The sequence below is a fragment of the Carcharodon carcharias genome, chromosome 2 (genome assembly GCF_017639515.1).
Source record: "Carcharodon carcharias isolate sCarCar2 chromosome 2, sCarCar2.pri, whole genome shotgun sequence".
Lineage (NCBI taxonomy): Eukaryota > Metazoa > Chordata > Chondrichthyes > Lamniformes > Lamnidae > Carcharodon > Carcharodon carcharias.
In genome coordinates, this window is record NC_054468.1 from 14,090,677 (window position 1) to 14,107,411 (window position 16,735).

Genomic DNA, 16,735 nt, shown 5'->3' on the forward strand with positions numbered 1-16,735 from the left:
AGGGGAAGGCTAAACAAGCACTTACATATTTATATTATTGTTTATTTGCACTCATACATTTTCCAAGGAATCTTCTCTATGGTACAACCACTATAGTATACAAAGGTGGCAAATGCTAACATTAGCACTGCAATAAATCAAAGCCAGGACACTTTTATGCTTTGCTTTTGGGCAGGCCAACGATTATTATCCTTCCAGTATTCAAGATCTGTTAGAGGGTGGCCTGCCCATTAGATTTTTCTTGGTGTTCAGTTCTGGTCTCAATAGAATGATGTAAACCTTAGGAGCAAATATACAGGTAAGCAAACCAAAACTGGAAGACAATATTGCAAATATTTCAACAGCTACTATGTACTTTCCAGAGTTGATGTAGACTGGAATGAAAGTTATCCAAACGGCACAGAAAATCAGCATGCTGAAGGTGATAAACTTTGCTTCGTTGAAGTTATCTGGCAACTCACGCGCTAGAAATGCAAGAACAAAGCACATGACAGATAGTAAACCTATGTAGCCCAACACGGAATAAAAGGCTGTTGTTGACCCCACATTACATTCTAATATAATGATTGCACTTTGATATTCAATATTTTTTGCAGGATATGGGGGCGATAAGTTCAACCAAAGAATACATATCACAACTTGAATTGCTGGCAGAAAAAATATGGAAAGTCTTCGCTGTAAAGGGCCAAACCATTTCACCACATTATTATTTGGAAGCCTTGCATTGAATGCCATTAATACCATGATTGTTTTCCCAAGGATGCAAGAAATACAAAGCACAAATATAATGGCAAATGCTGTATGTCGCAACATGCAGGACCTGATTGTTGGTTGGCCCATGAAGAGAAGAGAGCAGAGGAAGCAGAGTACCAATGAAAATAAAAGAAGGAAGCTTAACTCAGAATTGTTTGCTTTGACAATAGGGGTATTCTTGTAATGGTAGAAAACAGCAGTAACAGCCATTGATAGACAAGCACCAAATAAGGACAATGTTGTTAGTATGATCCCCATGGTGTCTCCAAATGACAAAAATTCAATTTTCTTGAGGATACATTTGTCTCTTTTTAGGTTTGGCCAGTAATCTGAGTGACATGCCAAGCAGTCCACTGAATCTGCAGAAGACAACAAAGAATATGTTTCCAACAAATTTCAAGATAAATGTATCTATCTATATATATATATATATATATAAAACCAGATCAGAAATAGGGCACACACAGCTGGTCCAAAAACACATTTCCTTTCATGATTTTTGGAAATGCTTTGTAAGATAATTTACCATTGTAAATTGCTACTCAATTTTTCCCATTCAATCTTGTAGTGTCAACAATCAGGACATGTGAAGTATAGAAATATAGTATCTTATGGCACCGAAGGAGGCCATTCAGCCCATCATGCCCTAGTTGAGTAGGATTTGAAAGCATTTACCCCAGTTTTATTTGACTGTTTAACCTGATTTGTTGAGTGTTTTACCTTCCAGACAGAACACCCCAATACTCACTTGAAGGTTTATAAACATCCCCCAAATTTGCCACTTTTGAGTTGGTTTGTTCCCCCATTGATCAGGTGTGACTTAAACTGGTTAAAAATAATCGGATGCTAAATCTATTTATGACTTTTGGATGCTAGAATGTTACTCACTCAGCTGGTACCCAATCTCATCAATGCAAAGTACAGGTTTATGAGCTCAAATATTTTAATTACTTGGAGAGATTAGCAAAACTAGGACTGTTCTCTCTAGAGCAGAGAGATTAAGAGGGGAGTAAATAGGTTTTCAAAATTATGAAAAGTTTTGATCGAGTCAAGAAGGGGAAACTGTTCCCAATGGCAGTAAGAACTAACCAATGTATGTAGATTTAAGGGAGTTTACAAAAAACACAAGGGAGCTGATTTTTTTTATGTGACAATATATCATGATCTGGAATGCACTGTCTGAAATGATGATTGATTTAAATTCAAAAGTAACTTCCAAAGGAAGTTGGAAAAATGCTTGACAGGGAAAAATTGCAGGGCTATGGCGATAGAGCAGGAGTGGATAACTCTTCAAACAACCAGCACGGGGACAATGGGCTGAATGTCCTCATTCTGTGCTGTAAGATTCTATAATTTGGAAATACCTATGCACTGTTGCATTTAAACTGATAATTTTCATCTATATTCTGCAGCAAAAATTGCAAATATTTCCTGTCCTCTGTTTATAAAACTCAAGGATCTGGACTGATATAATCTGTGCCAAATGCCCCTCCTCTAAGTTTCTTCCCATTTGATTGAGGGTTTCACAAATGCTTCTGTGATTCTGTGAATCCTATTTGTATTGACCACATGGCTCAATATGAAGTACAATGGAGGAAGATCAGTGATATGAGGTAGCTGAGAACAGGGGCTGAATTTAACGCCCACCCCCTGATGGGTTTGGCAGCTGGGGGGCTATTTAATTGGTGGTTGGGGACCCTGCTGCCTTCTCGCTTCTGCCCCAATTAAGTCTGTGGCAGGAAGGCTTGTGCATGGCCTTCCCTGTTGCCAACTGGGACCCTCAAATGGGTAGTTAATGCCACTTAAGGGCCACATGCCCCCAACACTGGTATTTGCCCAGTGTTGGGTAGGGACGCACCATGCATGAAGCCCAAAAAACAAACCTTGCTGAGGTTGCTTGTGAGCTTTCAAAGTGGGTGAGGGTCGGAGTTCGGGTGTCACTGGTGTCTGATTGAGGCAACCAGCGTCGGGAAGGACGGGCAGCCGAGAGCCACCTCCTGCCCTGGTTGTCAAGGCCCCTGTCCCCCACGACGCCATCACTCATCTATGGCTTGGGTTCCTTGGCATTGCCTAGGCCTTGTGTGTGTGCACTACCACCAGCAGCCACTATCTATCCAATGGTGCTGCTTAGCAATGAAGAGATGCCAGCTTCTTACAGGCTGGCAATTCTCAGCAGGGATGGTGGGAGGGGACATCAGTCCCCAGTGTCCTTGGTCTCAGGGAAGGCCTGCTGTTGCCTAGTTAAGTACCTGAGAGGCACTGTAATTGGGAGGCCCAATAGATAAGAGACCCTCGCCAGCTCTCCTGCCGGTGGAGGGGACCCCCATCTCCTCTGTTAAATACCGTCCCTGATGTGTGAAACACGGAGCAGGGTAGTTTAGTACAGTATACTACATTCACAATGCAATTAGAATCTATAGGCAATATGCACGCTGGTATACAACGTGCATGTATGATTGTTTCATTTCATGGACTTTCTATATCTTGTGTAATACATACACAGCATATGTATTTATACATTGAAGATCATGCTTCCTGTCCACAAAGTTTATTTCTTCATGTGGGATTTTGGTCACACTTTTTTGTCAGCCTGACCCTTTCTAAATTGCTGGGCCAACATTTCTCATTCAATTAAGTATTACAATGCAGGTGCAGGCTTGGCCACTAAATCACAGAATCACAGGATGGTTACTGCACAGGAGGAGGTCATTCAGCTCTTGTGGCTGTGCTGGTTCTCTGAAGGAGCATTTCACCTCGCGCCACTCTCCCACCTTCTCCCCATAGCCCTGATTCTGTGGAGCAAATTTCTCAAGCTTTTCACTGAACTCGATTGCCATCTCTCATAGGTGTAAGAGAAATCATTTTCCTCAACTGTCTGTGTGCAACACAATCATGTTCAACTATTCATATTTCTGCTGACAGATTTCCTGACAGATCCAGTTGAAACGTATAAGGGTCTGAGAGGGCTTGAAAAAATAGATACTGAGAGGGTGTTTCCCCTGGCTGGTGGTCCTCAACCTCACGGCACAGCCTCAGGATGAGGGGTTGGCCATTTAGGAGTAAGATGAGGAAACAATTCTTCACTGCAAGGGGTATGAATCTTTGGAATTCTCTACCCCAGAGAGCTGTGGATGCTCAGTCGATGAGTATATTCAAGGCTGGGCTCTATAAGGGATTCAGAAATATAGGAATTGGATGGGAAAGTGCAGTTGAGATTAGCCATAATCTTATTGAACGGTAGAGCATGCTCAAGGGGTCATATGGCCTACTCTTGTTCCTATTTCTTATTTCTTCTGTTCTTATGTAGCATTACACAGGGCAATTTGGAAGGCATGGGGAAGAAATTTGGATGCTATGGAAACCAGACTGTCAATTGCTCTGGTCCATTTTGCTGTATTTTCCTAAGACCAATTTCACCCTCACACTTTTTTATAAAGGGATGAATATTATACCCACAGAACACAATATGTATTGTGATGCTGACAAACAGGCAGACAAACAGATAGATAGATAGACAGACTCACCAGTTTGATTACTAATTTCACCTTCAGCACAGGGTATACAGTCATAACAACAAATTGGCTGCCCTAGTCTGGCTCCTTTTCTTGTTCCAGGTAGACAAGTTTCACTGCACTTTGCTGTGATGACCTGGGTTGGAAATGAACAATGGAAATAAATTTATTACGAGTGTATTTTATGCAGGATTACAACTAAAGTTTTTTAACCTGCGGAGAAAATTATGAGATTTGTTTCATTAACTGTCATGTGTACAAAAGTAAACTGATGACTGACATATTGATACAGAAGAGCTTTAACTATTGTATGTTGCGGATTAAAGTAATCTTAACATTATAACTGAATCACAATATTAGAAACACCAGAAACTGATTAATCAAAACCTCTCTTGCTGTTATCTATCCTTTGCTCAGGTTTATTTTGTTTCTATTTCTCATTGGGGTAGATCTCAACTTCATGTGACAGTGCAAAATGGAGCTAGTGAGTTGGCAAACCTTGTATTGCTACCAATTCTGAGTTCCATCAAAATGGGGAGAGATGTAAGATGGGCTGCAAACTCGCTTTCACCTAATTCACAATATTGCACAAAGTCTAGATCCAAACCCACTCTGTACTATCTCCAAATCTTTCCCTTTTGTCTTTATACCTGCCTGATTGCTTTTGCCTTTTTTCTAACTGGGCACCTCTCACTCCGATCAGAATCCACAATCGTTGTCTCTCACTCCACAAGACCAAGGCCTGAATTTATAGCTTGGTGGGTGTGCGGTGCGACTGGCGAGCCTGGGAGTGGCCAGGGAACGGACTGCTGATCATGCCGCAATTAACAGCCAGCTCAGCACTGCCAGGGTGGGGGTGGCAGGAGGGCGGGCGATAATGTTTCCACGGCTGCGGGGGAGGGGCTGAGAGAGAGCTCCCTGAAGGCAGAGAGCTGCCTCAGGGTGCTGCAGACCCGAAAACCATGAAATAAAGTTTTGAAAACCAGGAATAAAAATGTCCAAGCATCACCTGAACATATAAATGATAAAAATGCTGTCTACGGATTTTTATTTTTGTTTTATTTAATAAAGGGAACCTCATCCCACCCTTGGATGAGGTTTCATGAAAAATGCAAAGTCCGCCTGGCTGATTCGCCTGTAAGATTGGACGGAGCACGAAAAGTCAGAGTCCATTGCTCCTTTCATCCTTTGCTTGTCCATCTCTTGAACTTTATCATTGTTATAGCAGCGAATATTAGTTTGTTGCTGAACAGAATCCTTACATCTTTGGTGACATTTGCCACCCAAACCTTTAGTTACACTTAAAAAGTATTTATATAATTGTGCCTTACCATTTTTTGTCCTCCACTCCACATTATACTTTCCTTCTCTATAAGAAGTTGGTTCCCTGGACTGCTAGATGCATCATACTGGCCAACTTTAACATACTTAATGTTCCCATCTGGGGCCTGCTGCCAGTTCAGGAGATCATAGGCTGCTAGAGGATCACCATTGACATCAAATCTCACTTCATCTCCAAACGCAGTTGTGAATTTCACCCTCTTTAAGTAATGCAGGACCTTTGCAAAGAAATCACAGAACATTCTTATGTATTGTGATAGCTGTTATATTTAAAAACAAAACTGTGTAATTTAAATTCAATCTGGAGCTGTGGTTATGCTGTAACTTGCACCTAAATTTGGAGTGGCTTTAGGTGTCTTTTAGATATTTGCCTCTGAGTCATAAGTTCATGGATTCAAGTCGCACACCAGAACTTGACCACATAACTTCAGCTGACCCTCCAGTGAAGTATTGAGGGAGTGCTGCACTATTGGAGGTGCCATCTTTCAGATGAGATAGTAAACTAATGATCCATCTGTACTATCAAGCGGAAGTAAATGATCACATGTCACTATTTGAATAAGAACAGCTGAATTCTCCTGATACCATGGCAATATTTATTCCTCAACCAACGCCTAAAAGAGATGATCAGATCATTTGTTCCATTACTCTTTGTGGGAGCTTGCTGTGCATGTTGGCTCTTGTGTTTCCTACATTACAAAAGTGACTTTACTTCAATAGAACTTCATTGGCATGAATAGTGCTGTGTAAATGTAAATTCTTTATTTTCTTTGAAATGCAAAAATGACAGTTTAATTCTGAAGTCAGGTCTATTTTTCATTCTGGAATGCACTAAAACTGAATGATATGATAGTCCATCTGCTGGACCTCCTGGAAACTTCCTAAACCTACTTTGATACTTTTCAATGTTATGAGAAGAGGATGCTTTCACCCACATTTTGTTACTGAATGGAGCTTTGTCGATAATTTGGATGCTGCCAATTACTTGTCGTCATGTTCCACTGTTATTGGTTTCAGACCATAAGTCAGTGTGGCTGCAGACTAATCTGAAAATCTAAACGTTTTTAAATGTATCTGTCTTACTTAGGGTATCACATTTAGGCACACAAGCAGAATATTTATTTCAAACTCGTAAGAAAAGTATTAAGAGGAATAAATTCAGTTGTTTCCTGCTAATTTCTTTCTTTATTTGCCAGCATGCCTCTTTATTGATTCGGCTGGGCCAGCGAATTCTAGCCTCCTGCCTTTGTAAAACACAGGTGTTCTCCTCAAACATAACCGAGGCAGTACATACATTCATTCATACCCAATTTTAACATCCAATTAGGATAAGAAGTGTTCTATCAGCCTCATATTGTGAGCCGATCAGGGAGTTTCTGAAATATCTGATGGTAATTGGCTTCTAATTGACCACATAGTGAAGAAAATTTTCGATTTATGCGCCTATCACAGGGACAGGATGTTGCAAAATGCTTTACAATCAATTATGTAATTTTGAAGAGTAATCAGGTTTGTAATGCAATAAACAAGGCAGCCCTTTTGAGCACAGTGAACTCCCACAAATAGCAATGAGATAAATGGCCAGATTATTTGCTTTAGATTGTAAATAACACAAAAGCAAAATACTGTGGATGCTGGAAATCTGAAAGCAGAATAATAAGGAAGACAGTAGTGTAGCAACAATGTTACTGCACAAGTAATTCAGCGCCCCAGGCTAATTCCCTGGGGGGTCATGGGCTCAAATCCCACCAGGGCAGCGGGTGGAACTTAAGTTCAATTAATAAACCTGGAAAACAAAGCTAGTCTCAGTAATGGTGACGGTGGGCAGAATTTTATGCTGATCCGACCTGATCGGATGTGATATCGTGCGAGATGACGTTGGGCGATCATCCCGATGTTATTCAGCGCTCCTGCGTTTTTTCGGTCAGCGGGCCTGTGCTGGTGTCGGAGCCACTCCTGCCCTCAATTAAGAGGCCAGTTAAGCCATTAAAAAGGCAATTGACCAATATTTCACGTTGCCCGTGCAATTTCGTGCTCATCGGACGGGCAGCTGACATTTTGCCAAACCTCATCCAAGGGCTTGATAAAAAGGGTTGGCAACATTGCCAGTGTGAGTAGTGAGGAGTTTTGGAGATAAATCGATGCTGGTTACTTATTGATACTCGGCAGCTTCATCTCAGTTCTGAGCTTCCATTCTTAGCATTTCCAGGCTTCATTTCAGGACTCTTTGGTGCCTCCAGGTCTCCCAGAAGTTTCAGACCGTGTAGACCCTTCTGGGTATCAGAAAGCCTGCTGTAACCCTGGTGATGGGGATTGTGGTCTCCGCTGGAGGCACTTCCTCTGAGGGAGAAGAGAGGGGCAGAAGGGAGAAGAGGCCAGGTTTCCTTATGTAGTTTCCAGGGGAGTGACCTGTGGGAGGAGAGGCGCAGGCATAAGGGGCACAGGGAGGGGTAGCAGAAGGCGCCACTATCTTGCTGCCAGGGTTTACAGGTGACGATGCAGCTACCTCAATATGTCCAAGGTGCAATGCCAAAGGAGGCTCCACCTCTCCAGGGAGACTGTGACCTCCATTTGTCAGATGATTGGGCCTGAGACCACTTCCGACTGTGTGGGTGGACACTCAATGAGCGTAGCCCTGAAGGTCACAGTGGCCCTCAACTTCTATGCCTCCGGCTCTTTCCAGGGGTCAGTGGGGGATCTGTGTGGTGTCTCCCAATCAGCTGTCCATAGTTGTGTCAAGCTGGTGATAGAAGCACTGTTCAGGCAGGTAATGACATTTATTCATTTCTGTACGGACGAGGCCAGCCAGGCTGAGTGAGCCAGAGGAATTGTAGTGATTGCTGGGTTCCCCTGCATCCAGGGTGTGATCAACTGCGCACATGTAGCCATCGAGGTGCCAGCGGGTCAGCCCGGTGCCTTCGTCAACTGGAAGCATTTCCACTCCTTGAACGTGAAGATAGTGTGTGACCATAAGATGCACTTTCTGCAAGCCTGGACTTTTATCCTGAGACACTCCCAGGTGCCAAGGCTTTTCAGTGCTCCAGCCTGATTGGATGGATGGCTGCAGGGTGACAAGGGCTATCCATTGAAAAGGTGACTAATGACACCTCTCCATCACTCAAGAACAGAGGCAGAGCAGCGCTATAATAGAAGTCATGTCTCCACAAGGGCAGTGATAGGGAGGATCATCAGTCTTCTGAAGATGCACTTCTGATGCCTGGACTGTTCAAGGGTGCACTACAATACCCCCCAAAATGGATGTCACTGATAGTGGTTGCATGCTGCGCTCTCTACAATCTGGCACTGACAAGGGGGGACCTACTGGAGGAAGAGGGTCTTGATGCAGCTCCACAGGCCACAGAGGATGAATCCAGCAGTGAGCCAGAAGAGGAGCACGGTGAGGAGAACGCTGAGGGTATGGAAGCAGACCTCTGTAATCTCCAGGGAGGCAGGGACATCAAGGACACCTTGATCCAATGCTCCTTCAGCTAGGCTGCCAAAGAGCTGCTCTCACCTCATGCCAGGATGTCCGAAATGCCCATGTCACGTGAACCCAAAGTCCACTCAGTGCCTGTGCAATAAAGTTTAGAGCCACTCATGTCCAGCGTTACATATTGGCGCACCTTGCACCAAAAATAAAAGATGAAGCATACTCAAGCCATCAACAGCAAATTTAATGTTATTGTCGCATTGGCACGACCATTACTAGTGTTGATGCCCACACCAGTAGACATATAAACCAAACATAACTGAACAGAAGATCACCTGTGAACAGCCCCTCTTGTACTCATGGAGCGTTAAACCTAGGTTTATGAGTGCTGCGACTTGGTGCCACCCCTCGCTGGCAGCAGCATTGGAGGCAGCCTGCTGACTCTGATGTCTTGTTGGTCTTCCTCTGGCGGGTGGAGCCTGTGTTGGCCCACCTGGGAAGGACAGCCAGTGCACGGCTGGCATCTCCCCAGTCATCGCAGCCTCATCAGGTGCCATGGTCATTGGCGGAGGGGTGGAGGAGCTGCTGCCATCATCCAGAGCACCTTGAGTGGAGCCTGCAGAGACGGCAAGCAACTCGTGCGCCAACACGAGGTCATTTTGGACCTCCCTGCTCACCATTGATGGACGGGCACCTAGCTGGGATACCGGGTGCCTCATCCATCTCCCACACTGGCACCGACCACCTGAGGTCAGTGCCAGTGTGAGGGTTTGCAGGTCCGAGCGCAACCTCAGGAACCCGGATTCTGTCCCTGGAGTTGCCTCTCCATGAGGGTCACCACTCTCTCAATGGAGGAGGCAGTGTGTTCGGCCATGAGGGTCAACACAGTTCTCATGCTCCGCATGGCTTCCTCCACCACAGAGGCAATGGTGCGCAGACTCTCGTGGATCTCCGTGAGATCCTCCCACAGAATCCGCTGGAAATTCAGCACCTGCCGCCTAATGGATGACTCCAGAGGCTCATCATCTGTCTTTGACCCAGCATCATCCTGGTCTCCAGCAGCCCTCTCCACATGCCAGTGCCTCGGGCACTCTCTGCCTCCACCTGCACTTCAAGCGAGGGTGAAGTGCCCCCACCAATGTGCCCTGGCAATGTAGCCAATGGTCTAATGCCCACCGAGGTGCTGGTATCTGTGCTGGTGCCTGGTTCAGAGTGCGGACGCAGGTGCAGATGAAGCCCAGCTGCCCTCTTCGGGGTCCTGCGATCGAGTGCGTGCTGGTGAATCTAAGGGAGGACAAGGACATGTCATTAGTTAAAGTCATCACACTGTCATTCTGCATGCCAGGTACCCTGGTGAGACAATGGAGATCTGCATCTTAGTGCCATTGTCTTTCAATGATCAATGGGGACTCCAGATTTGAGGCTCCCATCAATGAAGAAACTACACTGGAATGGTTGTACAATCTGAAACTCTCACTTCCATGTGCTATGCTCACCCCAGCATTTCCACAGCCGGTTGCACAGGGAAAGTGCCAGCTCTCCAGCTCAAGGGGGTCCTGCTCGAACCGGGAGAGCAGCAGCATATTGGGTGGGCCTCCGGCTGTACATGCCCTCTCTGCTTGGTTATGACTTGTCTTCTCCTGAAAGGACAGAGGAGCATTGATTAGTTCACTCTCTATCTGCAGCGCAATTGCAGCCTGGCCAGCCCCACCTGAGGAGCGCCTTGCAGGGCACATCCGAGTTGTGGCCTCAAGCCGGAAGACACTCATTCCAAGCAGCCAGGGCTCACCCCCTTGGCCAGCTCTGTCAGTGGCACCCAGGCTCTAACGCTCCTGAGCGGGGGGACAGCAAGGCCTTAACACTTCACTATAGTGATCTATGCCAACATGGCACTCACCCTTGCTGAGCACAGCAGGTCATTGAACCTCTTGTGTCATTGCACCCATGTGCGCTGCCTCATGTCATGGCTGCTGATTTGTGCTGCCAGCTCCTCCCAGGCTTTTTTTTGGCAGGCATAGTGGCCTCCTCGTTCCATCCCTTGGTACAAGGGTGTTCCTCCTTGCAGCCACCTCCTCCAGGAGCATGGTGACACACTTGTCTGAAAGGCAGGGGGCTGAGTGCCCACCTGCCTGTTGTCTCCAGCTGCTGCCAAGGCCATAGGTACCATCTCTGCAATGCAGACTGTATGCTTCTTCACCGGCAGCTTTCAAGGGGCTGCTTGTGCCGTTTTTAAATCATTCACTGGATCACCATTGGACCCAGCGCACATTTCACATTATGAGGGCCTTAACTGGCCAGTCAGTGTGAAATCAGTCGTGGGCCCATCGCGGGCAGTGCCAATCCTGGGCCCACTGATCACGCCTGCCTGCCAACCTGAAAATTTAGCCCTATGAAACTATTATTAATAGTTGTACAAACCCATCTGGTTCACTAATGCCCTTTAGGGAAGGAAATCTGCCATCCTTACCTGGTCTGGCCTACATGTGTCTCCAGACCCACAATAATGTGCTTGACTCTAAATTGTCCTTTAAAATGGCCCAGCAAGCCAACTCAGTTCAAGGGCAATTAGAAATGGGCACCAAATGCTGACCTTGCCAGCGATGCCCACAGTATATGAAAGAATAAAACAAAAGCTTGAAAAACTCAGCAGGTCAGGCAGCCTCTGTGGTGAGAAACAGAGTAAACATTTCAGGTCAATGCCCTTCTATCTGGTTCTGATGAAAGGGCGTTGACCTGAAGTGTTAAGATGTTACCTGACCTGCTTAGTTTTTGCTCTTATTTGTTTGAGATGTCTGTTGAGGGTTATGTGTTGTCCAGGACATCAAGGAGAATATGCCTTGGGATCTTTTATGTCCACCTAAGAGGGCAGATATCCCTTGGTTTAATGTCTCATCTGAAGAACGATGTATCTGTTTACAGTATTAGGAAACAGGCAGGCTCCACACTGATCTTCCCATATCTGTTAAAGCAGCACATCCTTAAATTCACAGCAAACTACGTGACACAAGATAGACAATTTCAAAAAATGAATGCATGGAATTGACTGAAACTTATGGTGAAAGTTATTTAACTTCTCAATTTAAATTTGTCTTTCTTTTATTTAAACTAACAGTCAGGCTTGAATTGCATTTAGTTGCCACATTCACTAGTTACACACCTTATTATCTATTCATTGGGATTAGCATAACTCGGTGCTTTCAGTAAAAGGCAGTCACCAGAAATCCAAGATGGAATTGAGAAGAAACCTCCTCGCCCAAAGAGCGGTGACAATGTGGAACTCGTTACCACAGGGGAATAGTTGAAGTGAATAGTATAGATGCATTTAATAGTAAACTGAACAAGCTTAAGCAGGAGAAAGGAATAGGTGGTTACAATAGTAGATTTATATGAGGAAAGATGGGAGGAGCATAAACACCAGCATGGGCTGGTTGGGCCGAATGGCCTGTTTCTGTGCTGTATACCCTATGCAATGACAGGGCATTGCTAAGTACATTGAATGGAATTTTAATCTCATATGATTTGTATAGTGGGTACATTTAAGTTGTAGTTTTTATTAAGATACAACTTACCTGCCAAGGTTTAATTTTTGAAATGTCCGGACATGTTTTATTGACAAATGGTCCTTGGCCTTTTTTGCACTGTAACATATTATGGATGGAATTGGCCACAGCATAAACAGCTCTATAAGTATTATATGAAACTCTCAATTGTGATTCATCAGTGAATGCGTTATGCACATCTTTTAAATCTTCTTGCCCAGTACACTCATGCTTCCAAGGCCCAAACCATGTTTCTCCTGTGCTGTTGTATGATGTCCATGTGCATTGAAACACGGCTTCCCAAAACTGCTTAATGTACTCATTGCCCGGATACTTAGATGGATGGAGCCTGACCAGGAACTGTTTAATTCCTGGAATATCAACCCTACGAATTGCCCAACCCAAAGTCCCACCCATAGTCTTGGAATTGGCTGCTGCTGAGAGCAGTGCTGCTGTGCTCCAGCCTTCGCTCGCCAACCATTGCAATCCGGTGACATTCTGGCGCACAAGCTCTTGGACCAAGAAGTTCAGATCTATCTCAGGAGCAAAGACAAGAATAACTTTGACGTTTGACTTTTTAATGAGCTCAACTTGATGCAAGATTTTCTCCCTGTCGTTAACCTTGGGAAGAAATTCAGAAAAAGCAACACAGGCTCCAATTTTCGTCACTTGCTCCACGAAGGCTGAAGCTCCCAAGCGGCCGTAATCATCGTCGGATCCAAATGACGCCAGCCAGGTCCAGCCGAAATGTTTCACCAGCTGCACAAACGCTGTGACCTGAAAGTAGTCGCTGGGTACAGTTCGGAAGAAGGTTGGGAATTCCTTTTTATTGCTCAGGCACATGCACGAAGAAAAATAACTAATCTGTGAAAACATCAAAAAGAGATTTACTTTTCAGTTCAATACTTTTATTGTCATTTAAGAAGCCCAGCCTTCAAAATGTCCATTCAAGAAGCAAGAGGGCAGATTTTCAATTTGCTGCCACAACGTAACACTGGCATTGCAGATCACCCGACTGTTACAAGATCCCGCCCGATTCGATGTCCATCGAATTGAATAGAAAGGAAAATTGAGCGAGCTTCTGTACAGGGTGCCTGATCCACAACATCAGTTTTATGCCCAGGCGGCAAACTGAAAATCTAACCTTAGTATCCCTCAAAGATTAACTCACATTTGCATTCATAACATTTATGTGCCTCGAATTTGGCCAAATTTGTGACTAATGATAATGTGCTACTGTGACAGTCCTCTCCTTACTTTAATGAAGAACCTAATCAACTTTGAATAATGGAGAGAGGAACGCCATGTGAATGCTTTAAGTCCTTGGTCACTATCATCAATTATAGTAATTTGTCAGCTATAGTCTGTCTAAAACTGTATGATATTAGGAGTCTTTCCAGGTATCAAAGAGATGGATGTTGGCACAAGGAAATTAACTACCCTTTCCTTTCAGAAATCCTATGGCAGTATCAAGATTTCAGATTAAGTACAGATTAAAGCTCCTTCTGTTTAATCTTAACAATATACCTGAGCGCAAACCTTCAAAGAACACCAAACCAGCCTGACCCTTTTTGTTTCCAGTACCAGATGATGAGTGAGATTAGTAGAGGGTGCCAGTCCATACTATGGGTTGAATCACACCAGGAAATGAAACTAAGAAACACATCAAAGCAATTTCATACAGAGCCCTAACAACCAGCAATGAAGGAAGATATTCATCCCATTTCTCTGCATTGGGTTTGAATACAGATTCTACTTTGTCACTGAATCCTCTTGTACATAAAGGCTCAAATTTGTTTAATAGGACCTGGACTTATTCATCTATATTTTAAGTATTTGTTTGATTGTAATAACAACATTGGGAGAAGAATGTCGAATGTAAAATTAGGTTAGTTTGAATATTGTTGGCACCCAATTTCATAACTTGGATAGCTTTCTCTCTTTCTCTCAAAATTCTCTTCCATCCCCTTCTGAAAATACAATTCCAAATCAGAAAAGTGCTGTGCAACACCTCAGCTTGTGTGAGCTTTGACATGGTGTATATTCAGGCTATGAGACTCTGAAGAACACCAAAGCGGAGTCCAATCCCATCCTTCCCAACATCAGTTCATACACTCTTCTGTCAGAGCTTAGTGGTGCAACTCTGGGCAATACTTCTTTTCCTAACACAGTACCAGCATAACTTTTGCTGCACCCCTAGCACTGCCCAAGTCTGGTTTGATTAACTCAGCACAGATTAGTGATTGAGGCTGGATGTTTCTTTGTTGATATGGCTCAGAGCGACTAAGGAGCAATAAAATCAGGAGGAGGCCATCTAAACTCATGGACCTGCTCCGTATTCAATTTATCTGTACCTCAGTTGCATTTAACTGTTTTTGCTCCATATTCCTTGATAACTTGAACAAAAAAGTACTTATCTCAGTCTTCAAGTTTCAATTGTCCTAGCATCCCCAGCCTTTGGGGGGAAATGAGTTCTAAATTTCTGCTACCTTTCACCTCCATGCTACTGCGAAGGTCGGTAACAATTTCATGTTAAAAGTTTTGCTGCTTACCATTGGTATTTCAAAAAGCCCCGTTGTCCTGGCGATTGCTATGGATTGTGTTGAGCCAGCATCGGCAATAAGTGCATGCACTGAAGAGCCTCCATTACATCTCAAGAGTGTCATATTTTCCTCTTGACCATTGAGAATTGTCAGGGCCGCTCTAAGAGCCAATGCTGGAGTGGCACAGGAATCATAAACCTTATAACCCAACGTGATATTGGGAAGAAGCGTAGGGTCATTATTAATTTCTTCAATAGCAAAGACCATCAACTGAGCCCAGCGAAAAGCCCTCAGATTAAAACTGTTGGAAAGACAAATATTTTGACTCTGAAAAAGGCACATAACCATGTGTATTTATGTAGCAGGGTCTATCATACACTATATACACCAGCAAGACAAACTGAGAGCATGCATTTATAAAATCACATTTTCTAATCTTTTGAGACTGACCACAGTTTATGAGGGAAAAGAGACATAAATAATGCAGCTCATTATTTTACTTGTTCAAATGTGGATTTCCATTTATTTGATTAAGAAATTAACTTAGACACAATGAAATTTACATTTGTTATAAATTGTTCCCCTTCATAACAGCATCTCCTTTGGCTCCAGATCTCTCCCACAACTTTAGAGGCTTTGACTGTTGCCTTAATGCACTCTCTCTCTTTCTCTGCCGTCAGCCAGTTTGGACCTTACTTTCTGGAATTTCTTCCTGAAAGCTCTATTTCTTCCTCCACTTTTACTCAATAACATCATCAAGAAGACCTCACTCACTCTATACACCTCGGAGTCTCTGGCTGAGTTTGGTAGGAAGTTCTTGGAAGCTCTCCTCGGTAGTGAATGGGAAAAATTCCACCAATGATGATGTCTCCATCTTGTGCAAGTTCTGGTAAATTAAACCTTCCTTGAAGTCTGCAAATTGGATAGTCTTTGGCAAACATACATGTCACCAAAACAAGTAACACCCAACACAGCAAATACATTGTAATTGTTGCTGGTAGTGTCTGCTGCTCATAACTATAGTTGGACCCAGAGCAGGTTTCTTTTCTTATATCGAGCTATTAGTAACAGTTGAGCAAGCATGCAAAAACATAATTAAAACAATAGAAATCCCATATGAATTTCAGGTTTAGCAACAACTGCAGCATTGTCGGCTAATTGTGTTACATTGTCTGTACCTAAGTTAGTTTAACTTCACTCAAATTAGTTTGAGTCACCGGAAAACAATTTAGGGGGAACAATTGTGTTGAGAGTAGTAACAAGAGGATTGTGTTGCCTATATTTCTACCCTGTATGTTGAAAACTGTAGACATGGAAGAACAAATTACTTGGTAAATAATTAATACACCTTATGTAGTTTGTGAAGTATGTTTACTTTGTTTGATAGCATTCTTTTCTTATTTTCTTCTTTGATGGTAAGTGTCAGTGTGAAGAATCAGGGAGCAGGAAATTAATTGTCTAGCTCATCGGGCACTAGAAGCAGATGCCTATTTGAGTGGGAAGTAATCTGAATTTTCTGAACAAGTTGTTCCTGAAGGTCTGGTTTTACCTGCTAAAAAGTGGCCTAACACAATGACTATGCTCCATCAGAATAGCAATAAATCTCTGTGACTACTG

General features: G+C 43.7%; 1 protein-coding gene across 1 annotated transcript; it reads right to left on the reverse strand.

Annotated features, from left to right (window-relative positions):
- Positions 1-201: 201 nt before the first annotated feature.
- LOC121275252 (extracellular calcium-sensing receptor-like) lies at positions 202-16,032 on the reverse strand. The gene is made up of 6 exons (XM_041182674.1): positions 15,893-16,032; positions 15,128-15,419; positions 12,606-13,439; positions 5,597-5,824; positions 4,278-4,401; positions 202-1,112 (listed from the first exon to the last, which is right to left on the reverse strand). The coding sequence occupies exons 2-6, from the start codon at positions 15,383-15,385 to the stop codon at positions 202-204; spliced, it is 2,355 nt and encodes a 784-aa protein (XP_041038608.1). The 5' UTR covers positions 15,386-15,419; positions 15,893-16,032.
- Between the last annotated feature and the right edge of the window lie 703 nt (positions 16,033-16,735).